General features: G+C 41.5%; 1 protein-coding gene across 1 annotated transcript in view; it reads left to right on the top strand.

Moving 5' to 3' along the window:
- The window catches only part of TTLL5 (tubulin tyrosine ligase like 5), a 305298-nt gene that overhangs the window by 39698 nt on the left and 247325 nt on the right, over positions 1-18275 (top strand). Inside the window, exons 4-6 of the mRNA XM_042781014.1 lie at positions 1546-1652; positions 7693-7823; positions 14051-14133. Of these exons, the coding sequence (XP_042636948.1) occupies positions 1546-1652; positions 7693-7823; positions 14051-14133 (321 nt within the window). The remainder of the gene's footprint in view (positions 1-1545; positions 1653-7692; positions 7824-14050; positions 14134-18275) is intronic.

Raw genomic sequence — 18275 nt, 5'->3', positions numbered from 1 at the left:
AGCAGTATATTGACAGAGGACTTCCAGAAATGCAAACTGGATTCAGAAGAGGACGTGGAATGAGGGATATCATTGCTGATGTCAGATGGATCTTGGCTGAGAGCAAAGAATACCAGAAAGATGTTTACTTGTGTTTTATTGACTATGCAAAAGCATTCAATTATGTGGATCCCGACAAATTATGGATAACATTGAGAAGGATGGGAATTCTAGAACACTTAATTGTACTCACGAGGAACCTGTGCATAGACCAGGAGGCTGTCTTTTGAACAGAACCAGGGGACACTGGATGGTTTAAAATCAAGAAGGGAGTGCGTCAGGGTTGTATCCTTTCACCATACTTATTCAATCTATATGCTGAGCAAATAATCTGAGAAGCTGGAATATATGAGGCATCCGGATTAGCGGAAGAATTGTTAACACCCTGCAATATGTTGACGACACAACTTTGCTTGCTGAAAGTGAGGATGACTTGAAGCACTTACTGATGAAGATTGAAGACTACAGTCTGCAGTATGGAGTACACTCAATATAAAGAAAACAAAAATCCTCACAACTGGACCAGCAAGCAGCATCATGATAAATGGAGAAAAGATTGAAGTTGTCAAAGACTTCATATTACTTGGTTCTATAGTCAACATTAGTGGAAGCAGCAGTCAGTATATCAGACATCATTTCACACTGGGCAAATTGGCTGCAAAAGACCTCTTTCAGGTGCTGAGGAGCAAAGATGTCTCCTTGAGGACTAAGGTGCACCTGACACAAACCATAGTATTTTCAGTCACCTCATATGCATGTGAGAGGTGGTCAATGAATAAGGAAGACCGAAGAAGAGTGAATGCTTTTTAGTTGTGGTGCTGGCGAAGAATGCGGAAAGTACCATGGATTGCTAAAAGAACTAACAAATCTGCCCTGGAGGAAGTGCAGCCAGCATGCTCCTTTGGAAGCGAGAATGGCCAGACTTCATCTCACCTACTTTGGTCATGTTATCAGAAGGGCCCATTTCCTGGAGAAGGATATCATGCTTGGTAAAGTGGAGGGACAGGGAAAGAGGGTAAGGCCCTCAAGAGATGGATTGACACAATGGCTACAATGATGGACTCAGGTATAGCAGGGATCATGGAGCTGGCACAAGACCAGGCAGTGTTTCGTTCTGCTGTACATTGGGTTGCTATGAGTCGGAAATGACTTGATGGCACCTAACAACAACAACAAAGTCAGCACGTATAGGGACATAAGGACAGTCTGAGAAGAGCATTTTGGGGTTTGGCCTTCCTTTTATATATAGGAATATTAGAAATCATGGACTTCTATAGATGGTTTAATTTATTTTACTTTTACATCTTGATTACTCTCACTTTTACAACTTGATTACCCTACATCCTTTGATACTCTGCTTTTCTCTCTCGAGGCTTACATCCTAGCTAGGCCACACTTCAGAGTATCTGTGGATGGAAAATCACAGTGACGTTTCCTGGCATCACTTCTCCTGGAGAGGGGCCTTCTCTGATGGTTTTACCTTCTTGTCTTCTTATCTGCCCTCAGGTTCACCCAAGCAGCACTGACTATAACCTCATGTGGACAGGATCCCACCTGAAGCCCTTCTTACTTCGTACCCTCTCTGAAGCACAAAAGGTTAATCACTTCCCCAGGTAATACTGTTGTAACTAGTTTGCTCCACTTAAGGGTGCCTGGCATTGGTGTATGTAGCCAGCAGAGATAATATCATTAAAGGAAAAAAAAAAAGGAAATCTGTGATACAGGGGGACAGTCTGCAAATCAAACTGAGGTGTTCCTATCCCTGGTTATAGATGAAGACATTTCAAGGCTTTGTAGACATGGATGGTCATAAAGGAGACAAGTCCCATAAGTTCTCTTTCTTAAAATTGAGCTGCTTGAAAGTACCTGACATGAGTGGGTTCTGCTTTCTTACCTCCTTTTCACAGTTACTCTTTTTGTCTTTTATGAACGAATAATTGAATCTCAGTGGTGTCCATGAGTGTAAAAATTTTGAGAGATCCAAACAAACTTTATACAACAAAAATTAACGTCTAATTGGGTATCTAACAGCAAGGCAAATTATTTTTCTGTTCCTTTGCTTTTAACGGAATTGAAGGAGGACATAATCAAGTTGTCAGCTGATACATCATTAAATATAATTTTTAATGACAGATCATTTTGTGATTTTTGACATATAACTAGGAAAGAGGGCAAAAAATTGAGTATCATTGCTGTAGGAAACTCATTCTAGTCGCATCTCTTGATGGAGCCTAGATAGGCAGTAGGAGCCCTGACGTTGAAACAGTTAAGTGCTTGGCGGCTAACGGAAATGTCGGTTGTTTGGACCCACCCAGCACCTTCGTGGGAGAAGGACTGATGGATCTGCTCCTGTAAAAATTGCAGCCAAGAAAACCCTCTGAGGCAGTTGTACTCCATCACATGGGCTCACAATGAGTTGAAATTGACCTGATAGCACATAACAGCAACATTAACACATAGGCACTATTGCCTATTGGTTGTCGGCACAGACTGTGCAGCAAACTCCTAGGGCCCAGATCCTAGCTTCTTGGTGACCTTGAGCAAGTTAGTGATCCTTGCTGGGCATCGGTTTTCTCACTGGTGAAAGGAGGATGCTGATGGCACAACATCACCAGGCTGTTCTGAGGATTTAGTGTAAGGTGCTTAGGACAGTGCCTGCCATGTAGTAAGCACTGTTTGAGTGTTAGGTATTATTTCTCAGTGTTTACATCTGTAAAAAGGAGAACAAGAATAAAATTGTTGCTCAACTCTCATTCCAGCAATAAGTAATTTTGAGCTGTGGAGAATTCTATGACCTAATAGAGGGGGAAGCTAGTCTTACCTATTGAATGAAGAGATGCAAATCCAGTATAATGTTTTTCATTTGGTCAGTGGTTACATGTTATTTTATTTCCAGGACTTTGGTCCCATTTATGATTTGTGTCCCTTAGCTTTTCCTTATCTTAATTCCAATAAAATTTCTATTCTTATGCTTAATACATTTTAATCAAAATGTATAATATTTATGGTAGTAGTATACCTGCCATTATAATCTGTTTGTGTGTAAACAGTTACAACCTATGATCACAGGAAATTTTAAAAAGTATTATACAGTGAAACCTGTGAGAACTATAACTTGATGGGACTGCCTTGTTTTTCTGGGTCTTGTAAGTTTCCCCCCCTTTGACAGGATACAGCCTTACCACTTTTCTATTGCTAGTTTTTGTGGAAAATATTTGCATGTTCCTTGTCTGGCAGAGTTCTGCCTTACACGTGTTCTGGCTTTTCCCAGGTTTTATTACGTATCAATTTATATGCGTATTTTTGTTGTAGAGAAGGTATGTTATGATGTAAAAGATTTACAAGCATTAAATATCTTCTGTTAGGCTGGTCTCTTCTTTGGGGCAGTCCCTAGGTAGTACAGATGGTTTGTACTCAACTGCTAACCGAAAAGAATGGTGGCTCGAACCCACCCAGTGGCACTGCGGACGATGGGCAGCCTGATTAAGACCCTGTGGAGCAGTTGCTGTCTGCAACACAAGGGGTTGCCATCAGTCAGAATCAATGCATCTCAGCAGTGGTTTTGGTTTTGGTTTTTATTCCTTGATGGAAATGGAATGGAAGAATTAAAAAGGAGGGTGCTTGGGGCGATGATATCTGGGTTGGGGTATGAGGGAGGTTTCTGAGGTGCTGAGAGTGGTTTCTGTCTTCAGCTAAGTGATGATTACACATACAGGTGTATTCACTTTGTAAAAGTTTATCATGCTTTGTACTTGTGATTTGGGTACTTTTCTGTTTATATGTTAACTTCTGTAAAAAGTATACTAAAAAAGAAAAAATTACTAGAAAAACGTTTTTTCTTTAATAATGTTTTTTAAAAATGAATAGTGGTGGGTATTGAATCCTAGTGTTATTTAGAGTCCCTTGAATACACTTAGGAGCTCTGGTGCCTAATGCATTTGACTGTTAACTAGAAGGTTGGCAGTTCAAACCCACCAGCCGCTCCGTGGCAATCTACTTCCGTAAAGGTTTATGCCTCAGAAACCCAAAGGGGGTTGCTATGAGTCAGAGTCGACTCCATGGCAGTGAGTTTGGTTTTTTGGTTTTGAATTCACGTAAAAGTGTTCTGGGAACAGTTTTATATTTAAAACAATATTTTCCATTCATCAGATCCTTTGGATCAATTCATGATGAAAAATCTTAGATACCAACTAAAGCATGAAAGGGGATACATAGTTTCCCAAAAGTAATGTAAGTAGTACCAAGCAAAAAAGTGTGAAGACACATGTTGGGCATGTGTAGGAAAGTAAGTTTTTTTTCTTTTCTTCTGGTCCTGTGTTTCTTATTCCTTGATTTACCTGGTATATACCAGCATACATTCCTAATACAGGTAGTAATTATTACCCTGACTTTTAAGGTAATCATTTAATTTCTTTCAGCTTTTTATAGTGATTTGGGTGAAATTTTACAGAGCAGATTTGTTTTACACTCAACAGTTCATATACACATTTTGTTTTGTGACACTGGTTACATTCCCTGCAGTGTAACAACTCAATTCCCACTTCCTCCCTGTAGTTACTCTTTCCCTGTGTCCTTCTTACCTAGCATTCCTGCCTCCCTACCTTGCTCCCTGTGTGAGTGCTGCCTTCTGATCTGCCACGGTTGAGTGTTTTAAGGAGTGCATCTGCCTAGTGTAGGGGTTCACCTCTTATCCCTGTCTATTATTAGGCTGAGAGTTAAGCCACAGGAGTGAGTTCAATTTCAGGCCTGAAAAGTGATTCAGGGCCGTCATTTCAGGGATTTCACCAGTCTTTGTCAGACCAAGAAGCCTGGCCTTTTTTTGCAATTTTGAGTTTTGTTCCACATTTTTCTCCCACTCTGTCCAGGATCTCTAATTTTGATCCCTTTCTGAGTGGTTGGCATTGGTAGCTGGGCACCATCTAGTTCTGCTGGTCTTACAGGTTGAGGTTCTCATGGTCCATTCATCTATTTCCATGCGTCTCTGATTTTCTTAACTCCTCTTTGCTCCAGACAAGAGAAGCCAATAGTTGCCACTTAGATGGCTGCTCATAAGCTTTTAAGACCCCAGTCACTGTTTACCAAAGATGTAGAACAGTATTTTTGTATACCACGTTGTGCCAATGGAGCTTGATGTCCTTCATTACCACGGTCCCCGGCCCACAGGCCCAGTGACCTGCTCCCTTAAAGTGCTTATTTGTGGCTAAGAAGTTTGCCTCCTGTTATGTTTCACCTGCATGTGGACATTTTTATAGCATATACAAATACATATGTAGGAACATTGTCTGCCAAACATTTGTGTGGTCGTGGGTATATTCCCATTTGCCTATCCATGCCTGCTTTTCTTTATCATTTTACCTTTTACGTATCTATCTCTCAGTGATGTTGTTTAGGTCGCCATGGAGTTCTTAACATAGTGATCTGGGACTTTACAACAGTAGGGTCGTTATAGTGTAAAATTAAGGTCTGTTTTAGACCTTATGCAAGAGGGACATACCAGATCCTTGGTACTTATATCATCATTGTAAGTACCATGTAGTTAACCAAGAGGTTAGGCAATTATCGCTGTTATTAGGTCTGCAAATAAGGATCAAATCACCACAGTTTTCATTTTCTCCTGTTTTCAAATATGCTGACCTTTTTAAAAATTTTTTTTCCTGAGACAAAATTAAGACTTTTTATGAATTCTGATGTTTTAATACCAAAGTTTCTGAGTTCATCTGTATCTGTGCTTGCAATTAACCCAGAAATTTTTTGTCAGGCCAGTTGGACAGTCCTAACCTGTAGAGACCTGTTGATTAAAACTCCCAGAATGCTTTGAGTTTAGAACTGGTTATTCAGTATCCTGATGTTTTTCACTATTCAAATAATCCAGATTTTTTTTTTTTTTGTACTAAGAGGTCTGTAATTCAGTTAGAGTAACAGATATAGTGTTTCTAAAATATTTCTTAATGGCCTGTCATAGTGACTAGGCACAGGCTCCATTGATAAGGCTTTATAAGGCTAGTATTGTTTTCATGTAGCTTATTTTTTAGACCCTGATAATTTGAGTGTATTTATCAAAAGCCAAACTTAGAGCCTAGTGGGGTTTTTTTGTTTGTTTGTTTATATTTGAATTCTGTTTTAGAATGTATCAATATAAATTATTTGCAGAAGACTTAACAAAGGTATATTCTGTATCCAAGAAATATAATACAATATAACATTACGTGGTATAGTGTAGTAAACTCTCAAAACTCCATAATAAGAAACCGAACAGCTGAATTTAAAAAAAAAAAAAAAAAAAGCAAAGGGTTTGAACATACACTTCACCAAAGAAGATACAGGGGATGGCAAAGAAGCGCAGGAAAAGATGCACAGAGTCAGTAGTTATTTCTGGAAGGCAAATTAAAATCGTAATAAGGTATCACTTCGTACCTATTAGAATGACCAAACACAAACAAAAAACCCAGGCAGCACCGAATGCTGGGCAGATGCAGAACAAGTAGAACACTGATGTGCTACTGGTGTGAATGCTAAATGCATGGTACAGCCACTTTGGGTAACCATTTGGCAGTTTCTCATCAAGTGCAGAATAAACGTACGTGTTAGTTTTAAAATATGTCCATAAATTCTTTAACTCCCTTCAGAAAATTGCACTTAATTTCTCTGTTCTGGGGTATGGCCTGGGCTTAAGGACTTGCTTCCCACACATAGCATGTGGCAGCAGTGATGGTGTGCCACTTCGGAGACTAGGTCGGAAAGTGCTGTTGCAGCTTCTGTCTTCTCTCGGATCACCTGACCTGGGAGAAATGAACTGTTAGATCACAAGGGCACTCAGCGATAAGGAAAACTTCTCATGACATGATGTCTCCTGCTAGTAGCCCAGCACCAACTCGCCACAGAAAAACTGTGTATCATAGTAAATATTGTTACTCAAGTAGCTGTGTTTTAGAATAGTTTGTTATGTAGCAATAGATGACTAATACAGTGTAACATACAACCCAGCAATCCCACAGCTTGGTATTTGTCCAAGGGATGAAAACTGATGTCCATGCAAAAAACCTGTATGCAAATGCTTATAATGACTTTATTCATAATCCCCCCAAATTGGAAACCATTCAGATATTCTTCAGCTAGTGAATGGATAAACAAACTGTGGTACACCCACACCATGGATTGCTACTGAGAAGTAAAACAACAAAATACTGAAACATGCAACAACAACGATCAATCTCCAGTGCATTGTACTCAGTGAAAGATGCTGGTCTCAAAAGGGTACATACTGTGTGATTCCATTTATTTGACTTTCTGGAAAAAGCCAAACTGTAAGGACAGAAAACGACCAGAGTTTGGAAGGGTTGACTACAAGGAGACATAAGGTAACTACCATGTTGAACTGTTCTCTATCTTAATGGTGGTGATGGGGTTACTTAGCTGTATGTGTTTGTTCAAACTCATAGAATTTTACACTAAAAAGGGTGAATTTTACTGTATAAATTATAACTTAATAAATCCATTTATGAAAACAACTAATAAGCATTTTGGTATAGGATACTGCCTTCAGTAAGTGCTCTGGAACCATGAACTGTGGACTCCTTAGCATGTGGTAATGCCAGAAAATCTGAGTCATGGTCTACTGAAATGGAAATATTTGTGTCATTATTATTTACTTAGGTCGTATGAACTAACCCGGAAGGACCGACTGTACAAAAACATCATTCGAATGCAGCACACACATGGATTTAAGGCTTTTCACATCCTGCCTCAGACCTTCCTCCTTCCAGCTGAGTATGCGGAATTCTGTAGTAAGTGCTTGACTGGGAATTGTAGCCCCCACAGCTGAAACTGTGGCACATTCACTCCAGGAGCTGCTTCGGTCAGCAACCAGTTAGGGCTTTAAAAATCTTTAAAAAATTGTCATTCTCTATTGAAATGGTTGCGGAGATAACTTTCAAACTCTGTGTTTATTTTGATGGTTTACTCTTAGAAAGCACGTCAGTATCATTTATGGAAGGACACATTAGTGTCATATAAACATGCCTTTGTCTTGGTATACTTTTGCTTGGATGTCTCTTCTCTTCATTGACCAGAGTTAGTACCTGTGCCAGGACTCCGTACACTTCTGCATATGACTGGTATATCCTTGCTTCTTGTGTCTTCTTTGCATTTGCCATTTGAGGAACATTCCTGTCATCTTGATTGCTTGACCTGTGTGATTTATGTTCTTTGGGGTCTGAGTATCATGTATCTTTTGGTGTTAGAGTTTGGAGGTGCCAGTTAGTCACACCTTCCTTTGAGTTCAGACTAAATGGAAATACACATGGTGGCCAAATAGATATCTAAGTGTTGGCTGTGTGGCTGTAACACTAAATAGGAACACAGGGCCTGGAGCCAGGTCTAAAGTGGGCAGTTTATTTCTTTTCCCTTGATATAAACTTACTTACTCAGGTCCAGGCAGAGGACCTGGGCACTTTCAGGCTTCTTTCCTTTGGGGCAGAGCCTGACTCAGTTGACTTAATGCCCTGAAGAGGCAGGCGTACACAGAAAATATGTGGTCTGAGGGGAGGCAGGTCTTTTGTGAGAGTCTAAATGGTAATATTAAGAGCTAACACTCAGTGAATATTTACTTTTATTAAACATTCTTCTGAGTGCTACTCTGAGATTAAAAAACAAAAACAAAACAAAAAAAAACCGAGTGCCTTTGAGTTGATTTCAACTCATGGTGGCCCCATGTGTGTCAGAATAGAGCTGTGCTCCACGGGCCTTTCAGTGGCTGATTTTTCAGAGGTTGGTTGTCAGGCCTTTCTTCTGAGGTACTTCTGGGTGGACTTGAATTACCAACCTTTTGGTTGGCAGTTAGCTTGGTAACTGTTTACACCACTGAGGAATTCTCACTCTACAAGATAGGTACTATTATTACCCTCACTTTTACAGATGAGAAGACTAAAGTACAGAGAGGTTATGAAACTTTCCATAAGTTATGGAGCTTGCAAATGGTAGACTTGGGATTCAAACCCAGGCAGTTTGGTTTCAAAGACCATACTCTTCACTGCTGTGCTTTTTTGCCAAAGACACTGGGCATTGCATATGTAATGACTGTACAGCCAGTGAGAGAAGTCACTTCTCCCATAAGGAGCACCAGGTGAGACAGAGAGAGCAGACACACCATTATTTTCTCCATAAGTCCCAGAGACAGACTATTCCTATTGTATAGGTAGAGGAAGTGACATGGAAAGAGTTCTCCCTAGACTTCCTGAGTTTTGGTTCTTTTAACCTCTTGGGCTTAACAGTGTGATCTGGTCACCCAGTGGCATGTTCATTCCTGGAGAAGGGGCCTCCTGCTTCCCTCTGAGGCTATTCCTCTGACAGAATGTGCTGCTCCAGCTAAGATGGTTCAGTGTTTGCCCACAGAAATCTCCAAGATGGGTCAGAATAGAGCATTAATTTAAATGTTTACTTCAAAGCTCTAGTGCACTCCTTGTTGAAAATTTGTAGTTAAGAATTTTTGCTACGTGACTTCAGCCAAGTTACTTATCCTCCGTGTGCCTTAGCTTCCTCATCTGTGAAGTTGGACTGTATATAATGTAGGACTAGCATGGACCTGACAGTGTTGTCAGGATATCTGTCTCAGTTTCCTAGGGCTGCCATTAAAAAAAAAAAAAAGAGTGGCTTGAAAGAAGAGAAACTTATTTTCTCACTGTTCTGGAGGCTAGAAGTTTAAGTGAGAATCTCGGCCATGTTGATTACTTATGGGGGTCTTGACAGTACTCGTTGCATGCCTCTCTCTTAGTCTCTGGTGGCTGCCAACAATCCTTGGTGTCCCTTTGCTGTTTATGGGTGCATCTGCCTCTGTTGTCACCTGGTGTGTGTCTTCCCTGCATGTGGCTCTGTCTCAGTGTCTGTCCTTCTCTTTAATAAGACAACACTCAGGAGGGATTGGGGTTAGAACTCACCCTACCCTGGTATGACTTCATTACCTAATCACATCTATAAAGAAAAACGCTGTTTTCCCAGATAAGGTTGCATTCACCATTGCCGGAGCCGGGACTTCAACACAGCTTTTGAGGGATAAAATTCAATGTATAACAATGTTTAAATAGGTTAATATATGGAAAGCACTTGGAATGGTACCTGATACGTGCTTAATAAATGCATGGACTTGATTGGTTTTTCTACACTAATCTATTCCTTCCCCGTTTCTCTTCTTGCAAAGAAGAAAAATCAAGAAAAAATAAATATCCTAATCTTCATTTTGGTCTGTCTATCTATCTCTCTAGGAGCTCTGGTAGCATAGTGGCTAAGGCACTTGACTGCTAACCAGAAGGCTGGCGGTTCAAACCCACCAGCCACTCCTCGGAAGGAAGGTTGGGCATTCCTACTTCCGTAGTGATACTGCCTCGGAAACCCAAGGAGGGGTCGCTATGAGTCGGGGACGACTCGATGGCAAACAACAACAACAACAACATCTATCTCTCTATCTATCCATCTAATCTAGCCATCTATCCTACTTTGAAATAGCAGCCCTGTCTTCTGTCCCTACTTCTCTCCAGTGTCCTCCAGACATTCCCTAAGTGGGAGGCAGAGCACTTCTCTGCTGCTCCCCAGAGAACCTGCAAGCCTGTGGGGAGTCTTAGCATCAGTTGCCTGATCTCTCTTCCCATGAACCAAAGGGATTTAAAGCATAAACCTTAACCTCGCAAATGAACAGAAAGTAAATGTTGTTGTTGGGTGTCGTCAAGTCATCTCTGACTCATAGAGACCCTGTGCACAGCAGAACGAAACACTGCCCAGTCCCGTGTCAGCTCCTCGATCCTTGCTATACTTGAGCCCATCATAGCAGTCACTGTGTCAGTCCATCTCGTTGAGGGCCTTCCCCTCTTTCGTCGACCCTCCACCTTACCAAGCATGACATCCTTCTCCAGGGAGTGGTCACTTCTGACATCGTGACCAAAGTAGGTAGACAAAGTCTGGCCATTCTCACTTCCAAGGAGCATTCTGGCTGCACTTCCTCCAGGACAGATCTGTTAGTTCTTTTAGCAGTCCATGGTACATTCAATATTCTTTGCCAGCACCACAACTCAAAAGCATCAGTTCTTCTTCGGTCTTCCTTATTCATTGTCCAGCTCTCACATGCATATGAGGTGATTAAAAATATCATGGCTTATATCAGGTGCAACTTAGTCCTCAAGGAGACATCTTTGCTCCTCAGCACTTGAAAGAGGTCCTTTGCAGCCGACTTGCCCAGTGCTATACATTGTCTGATGTCCTGACTGTTTCTTCCGTTGGTGTCGATTGTAGAACAAGCAATGTGAAGTTTTTGACAACTTCAATCTTTTCTCCATTTATCCTGATGCTACTTATAGGTCCAGTTGTGAGAATTTTGTTTTCTTTATATTGAGGTATAATCCATACTGCAGACTGTAAGTCTTCTATCTTCATCAGTAAGTGCTTCAAGTCATCCTCACTTTCAGCAACTAAAGTTGTGGCATCAGCATATTGCAGGTTGTTAATGAGCCTTCCTGCAATCCTGATGCCACGTTCTTCTTCATATAGTCCAGCTTCTCGGATTATTTGCTCAGCATCTAGATTAAATAAGTATGGTGAAAGGATACAACCCTGACGCACTCCCTTCTTGATTTTAAACCAGTGTCCCCTTGTTCTGTGTGAACGACAGCTTCCTGGTCTATGTACAGGTTCCTCATGAGTACAATTAAGTATTCTAGAATTCCCATTCTTCTCAATGTTATCCACAGTTTGTTATGATCCATGTAGTCAAATGCTTTTGTATAGTCAATAAAACACAAGTAAACATCTTTCTGGTATTCTTTGCCTTGAGCCAAGATCCATCTGACAACAGCTTGTTATTCCTTGTTCCACATCCTCTTCTGAATCCAGCTTGCACCTTTGGAAATTCTCTGTCAATATACTACTGCAACCATTTTTGAATTATCTTCAGTATGATTTTACTTGCGTGCGATATTAATGATACTGTTCGATAATTTCCACATTCTGTGGGATCACCTTTCTTTGGAATGAGTAGAAATATGTATCTGTTCCAGTCATTTGACCAGGTAGCTGTCTTCCAAATCTCTTGGCATAACTGAGTGAGTGCCTCCAGTGGAGCATCTGTTTGTTGAAACCTCTCAATGGGTATTCTGTCAATTCCTGGAGCCTTGTTCTTCACCACTTCCTTCAGTGCAGCTTTGACTTCTTCTTTCAATACCATTGGTTCTTGATCACAAGCCACCTCCTCAATTGAATGAATACCGACCAGTTCCTTTTGGTGTGGTGACTCGTGTATTCCTTCCGTCTTCTTTTGATGCTTCCTGTGTCATTCAATATTTTACCCATAGAATTTTTCAGTATTGCAACTTGAGGCTTAAATGTTTCCTCAGTTCTTTCAGCTTGAGAAATGCAGAGCATGTTCTTCCCTTCTGGTTTTCTAACTCCAGGTCTTTACACATTTTATTATAGTAATTGGTTTTGTCTGCTCGAGCTGCTCTTTGAAATCTTCTGTTCAGCTCTTTTATCTTGTCATTTTTTCCATTTGCTTTAAGTACTCTCCACTCAAGGGCAAGTTTCAGAGTGTCTTCTGACATTCATTTTGGTCTTTTCTTCTTTTCTCGTCTTTTTAATGACCTGTTGCTTTCTTCATGAGTGATGTTCTTGATGTCATCCCACAGTTCTTCTGGTTTTCGGTCATTGGTGTTTAGTGCATCAGATCTATTCTTTAGATGGTCTCTGACTTCAGGAGGAATATATTCAAGGTCATATTTTGGCTCTCATGGATTTGTTTAATTGTCTTCAACTTCAAGTTGAAATTGCATATGAGCAGTTGATGGTTTGTTCCACAATCAGCTCCTGGCCTTGTTTTGAGCTTTTCCATCGCCTCTTACCACAGATATAGTTAGTCAGCCTGAATCCTATGTACTCCATCTGGCGACGTCCATGTGTATAGCCATCTTTTGTGTTGTTGAAAAAAATATTTGCAATGAATAAGTTGTTGGTCTTGAAAAAGTCTATCATGTGATCTCCAGTATTATTTCTGTCACTAAGGCCAAATTTTCCAACTACTGGTTATTCTTCTTTGTTTCCCACTTTTGCATTCCAGTCACCAGTGATAATTAACACATTTTGATTGTATGTTTGGTCAATTTCAGGCTGCAGAAGTTGATAAAAATCTTCAATTTCCTCAGTCAATTGAAATTTACTGTAAATGCCACCTTTTAATCACTTATAAATTATTATCTTGCCTCTCCACTTGGATATTGTTTGATTTGTAGTAATATTTCCCTGTAAGTGCTGAGGAGGTCCTTCAGTTAAGGTGGTGAGCCTGTGCACGCTGCTAGGTGAACAGCAGACATTTGCCTTATTTTGTTTTCATCCTCATTCAAGTATATCAAGAAGGATGATGGTGGAAGAAGTCATGTAAGATTGTGCTGTCCTCTTTCTTCTTCTCTCTGTGCTTTTGTTTTAAGGCTAGTCTAAAAAACACAGAGGCTCTGGTGGCGTAGTGCCTAAGGCACTTGACTGCTGAAAAGAAGGCTGGTGGTTCAAACCCACCAGCCACTTCTCGGAAGAAAGATTGGGCAATCTACTTCCATAGAGTTACCACCTCGGAAACCCAAGGAGGGATTGCTATGAGTTGGATCCAAGTCGATGACAATGAGTTTTGTTTTTTTGTTTTTTGTTCTTCATTTAAGGAACTCTGGTTTCATAGAGCCTAGGGCATTTGACTGCTAACCAGAAGGTTGGTGGTTCAAACCCACCAACCATTCCGTGGAAGGAAGACTGGGCAATCTACTTCCATGCAGATATACTGCCTCAGAAACCCAATGGGGGTTGCTATGAGTCGTAGTTGACTCGATGGCAGTGAGTTCGTTTTTTTCCTTTGTTCTTCATTTAGAAATTTGGAAGATTCTTTGAGAACCTGAATACATAATCATTGCTGTAATTTAAGATAATAAAGTCATGTCCTTTCTTTCTTTTTGTTTCTTCTCCCCTCTTTTCTTCCTCCTCATATTTGGAGCAGATTCATATTCAAAGGACCGGGGACCTTGGATAGTAAAACCAGTGGCTTCCTCTAGGGGGCGCGGCGTCTACCTGATCAACAATGTAAGTACGCAGCAGAGGGCCGACCTCTCTCCTTGTTTGTTCCCTGCTTCACTCTTGTCTGTGTTACTAATGTGGTCCCTTCCATTAAGAGCAGGTGTTCCCCTTCTGAATGTGAGTTGAGGGTGGATATGAGGGGACTACTGTTCACTTTATTGACAGAAAGCTCCTCCTATGCCAATAGTTACTCTGTGGCTAAAAAGTCACTGAACCAAATTTTGGGAGCGGGCAGCCTTTAGTGTCAGCAGATAAAGAGATGCATACTCTGTTTTTAGTATACTTTTGTAATTCTTTAGCACTAAGTATTAATTAAGTAGTCCTGATGGTACAATGGTTAAGTGCTTGGCTGCTAACCAAAAGGTTGGTGGTTCATACCTACCCAGTGGTTCTTCAGGAAAAAAGACCTGATGCTCTGCTCCCATCAAGATGATAGCCTAGAAAACCCTGTGGGGCAGTTCTGCTCTGTGACATGAGTTGCTGTGAGTCAGAATCGACTTGATTGCACCTAACAACAAGCATTAATTGGTGGCATATGTGGTTAGTGCCTGCTGTGGGCAGAACTGTGTGTTCCTTACCTCAAGGTAATGAAGCGAATCACCTCAATTTGTGTGGCATTCTTGCTGCTGCTGTATCAGCTCTGCGTCTAAGCTGTTTCTCCTTCCTTCCTACCTCCTCCTCTTTTTTTCAAAAGCCATCAATATTTTTTTTCATCCTTTGCAAAATCCTCCTTAACAGTTGTTTTAAAATTGGATACATACACAGAGTAAATAAAAACCCATCCTCAGTCTCATCCTGTAGATGTATAACACTGGTTAGTAACTGCATATAGTTAATTTATGTTTCTTCTTTTTTCCACCTTTACATTGTATCTATAGGTTTTCAGCTTGAGGTTTATTGCATTCTTACCACCTCCTACCTTCCCTTTCACTTTCCATCTCTTGAGTTTGATTACCAAAAAAACCAAACTCACTGCCGTTGAGTCAGTTCCAACTCACAGCAACCCCTCCTTCGGTTTCCAAGGTGGTATCACTACCTGGAAGTAGATTGTCCAGTCTTTCTTCCAAAGAGTGGCTGGTGGGTTTGAACTGCCAGCCTTCTGGTTGGCAATCTTAGCCTTAGCTTTAGGCACTATACCACCAGAGCCCCTTTAGTTTGATTAGTGTTTAATATTTTTCTGGGGTGAACACTTACATTCTCTTCAATAAGAGATTCCATTTCTCTGCATTATCTATGTTGTTGTTATGTGCTGTCGAGTCGGACCTGACTGATAGCAACCCCTCCTTGGGTTTCCAAGGTGATATCACTATGGAAGTACATTGCCCAACCTTCCTTCTGAGGAGTGGCTGGTGGGTTTGAACTGCCAGCCTTCTGGCATTATCTATAGTTTGAATTAAAAAAAAAAATTAAACTCGGCAGAAGCAGGCTTTAAAACATTGGGATTCTGAAAAGTAACCAGTATATGAGCCTAGATCTTTTTTTTTTTTTTTTTTAATTCTTTCTCTTGGATATTTAGGGTCCCCTTCAGTTTGAAAACTAGTGTTTCTCTTTGGTTCAGAGAAAATTACCCTCGTATCATCTCTGTCTCTGCTTTTAGAACCCCTTTTTGAGGTGTTCTGGGCCTTGCCTTCGTGCCACCTTCTCTTTTCTTTATTCTGTGTCTTTTCTGCACCTTTCTCTGTGGGTCACCAGTTTGAGCATCATCTGTTCTGTCATTCATCCATCTTTAACGGTGGGTGTGCATTGGCTGTCGTATTATAGTTTCCAGAAACTCGCACACTCTGATTGGCCTTATTTTATTTTTTAAATAACAGCCTACCGATCTTTCTGAGGACACCCATTGAAATTTTTTAAACTTATCTTCTGTTTCTTGAATTTTCTTGGTTTCATCCAGACTAAGTTCTGTTCATTCATCATAGACCTTTTCTGTCCCCCTGGATTTTCTTCCCTTGCTTTTGGATTTTCTCAATTTTGATGGTCCTCACTCAGGTGATGGATCACATTTACCAGCAGAAGACTGGGCTGATTGAAATTGGCAGCTGGCCCAGGTTTCCCCTGCTGTTTGGCAGGACTGCGTTCCTGACTGAGTTTTGTATGAAAGCAAAGTATGTTGACTGCCAGGCTTCACTTTTGGTGGATGTGAGTGAGGAGCGTGCTCCCTTCCATCTTGAGGAAACAGCGAGGGCCCTCTGTGCTCCCCCTCTTAGGAACACTGGAAGACCTGCCTTTCTTCTGTCTTGTCCCCTTTGTGTCTGCGGAGAGATAGACCAACCTCAGGTTCCACTCTTCTGAGTTCTCTATGGCCACATACGATGTCTTCCTCAGAGCACTTGCCTTAGGTTTTATCCTGAGGGCACAAACTTCTGTTTTGGGTGTTAGAGAGGGCCTGCTGCCCTTGCTGCTCCAAATGCTGTTGGCTGGTGATTATCTGAGTCTTGTTCTTTGGCCCACTTGTGCCCTTCAGGTTTGTCATGTGCCAGCTCGGAGCTTTGCAGGGCCTCCCAGGGAATATCGCTCTTGCCTCTGAGGTTTTGGGCTGAGGCTTTTCTCTGCTGTGTTTCTCAGCCTGATCCCATCTACTTTCTATCATTTAGGATTTCCTTAAACTTTTGGTCTGTTGCTGGCTCTTTAACTGTTTTCTTGCATTGTTATCATTTCAGTCTTTTACAAATATCTTTTCTGTCCTTTTAGTGGAACTCAGGAAGGGAAAGGGGAAGGTAGATACGTTGTGTGTGGGTGGGGTCACACTCCATCTTAAATTCCCCGCGTCTTTCTTCACATTGTCTGAGCTATTTCTTGTATGTGCAGAAACTACCTGAGGGGTTTTTCACATTGAAAAACCCTAAAGTTCAGTCTGGACTTAAAAGTGTACCATCAGTACTGATAGCCAGACCTTTCATGCTCAATAAATATGGGATATGGTTCTGCCATGGCAGCTCCCGTAGCTCTGGGCCCAAGCTGCATGTCCTATTACCTGGCCCTGGGTCACGCTAGAGGCCTTTACCTGGGTCTCGTGTGACGTAGGCCCTAGTCATATGCCTTTTCTTGTCTCTGCTCTGACTTTGGCATGAAGGCTCGTGTCCAAAAGCGTTTGCTTCAGCTGTGTGCCAGGAGCGCCGGTGTTGTTTGACCCTTGTAGGCGGTGCTGGTTTGGGTTTAGGTTTTAGTTGCCAAATGGAATTGCTGTTGAGAGTCAACTGTGGTAGAAGGTTTGCTTTTTATTTTCTTAGACTTGAGTCAAGAAAATAGGATCTATTCCCAGCTTATCTGGAACTTCTTTCCTTACGGGATACTTTTTTGCCCTAATGATGTATTATTTTAAAACCAACACCATAAAGAATAGAAACTAAACTTTCCTTGGTGGGGCTGTGAACCCTGTGCCCTAAGTCCTCACTGGCTGCCAACCCCCCTAAAGGTGACAGGTCTTTGGAGAATGCAACTGTTGGTAAGAGTCTCTTTGTCCCTCCCACCTTTCCCTGCACTGAATCTCTAGAGACCCCCTGCATGGATCAAAGGCCTTGGCAGGACCCTTTGCTCCCCTGCCCCCATCCCCCAGGAAGCTTTGGAATGAGTCTGATTCTTTCAGGTATTTGGTGGAGGTGCCAGACAGAAGCCTGGGAAGATGCCAGCAGGCATGAGGGGAGCCAGCAATATGTGGACATAACAGGAAAATATTCCCATTTTTCCCCAAAATGGGAATTTTATCACCTTTTACCCAGACCCACAAACCTTATAGTTAATACTCTTTACTCTCCTTACACAGAAGGCCTAACCATCCCCTTTTTTCCATACCTGGATCCTTTCCCATGGAATATGTGACCCATTAGCCAACTGGATGAAGTAACTCTTTCCAAGGCCGCTGCCTGCTTTCCTTTAGATTTGAGGGGGAGGGAGAGGGACTGCTTGAGCAGAGGGTCTGTAAGCAGAACTAATGGGAGTGTGCAAGGGCTGGGGTACAGGGGAGGGAGGAGGTAGAGTTAGGTGTAGGGGCCAAATGAAAACATCTTTCCTAGTGTTCCCATGGAGTCAGAGGGCCTCTTATTAAAAGTTCCCTGTAATAGCCATAACCTTTTAGAAAATGTCTGCAAGTAGGAACTTTTACCGTTACGAGACAGGGTGAGGAGAGAAAAAGTATTCCTTTTATGTAA

This window comes from Orycteropus afer, unplaced genomic scaffold (genome assembly GCF_000298275.1).
Source record: "Orycteropus afer afer isolate SDZICR_OR568_19922 unplaced genomic scaffold, OryAfe1.0 scaffold00079, whole genome shotgun sequence".
Classification (NCBI taxonomy): domain Eukaryota; kingdom Metazoa; phylum Chordata; class Mammalia; order Tubulidentata; family Orycteropodidae; genus Orycteropus; species Orycteropus afer.
Note: the sequence above shows the minus strand (reverse complement) of the source record. Positions and strands in the feature narration are given on the sequence as shown.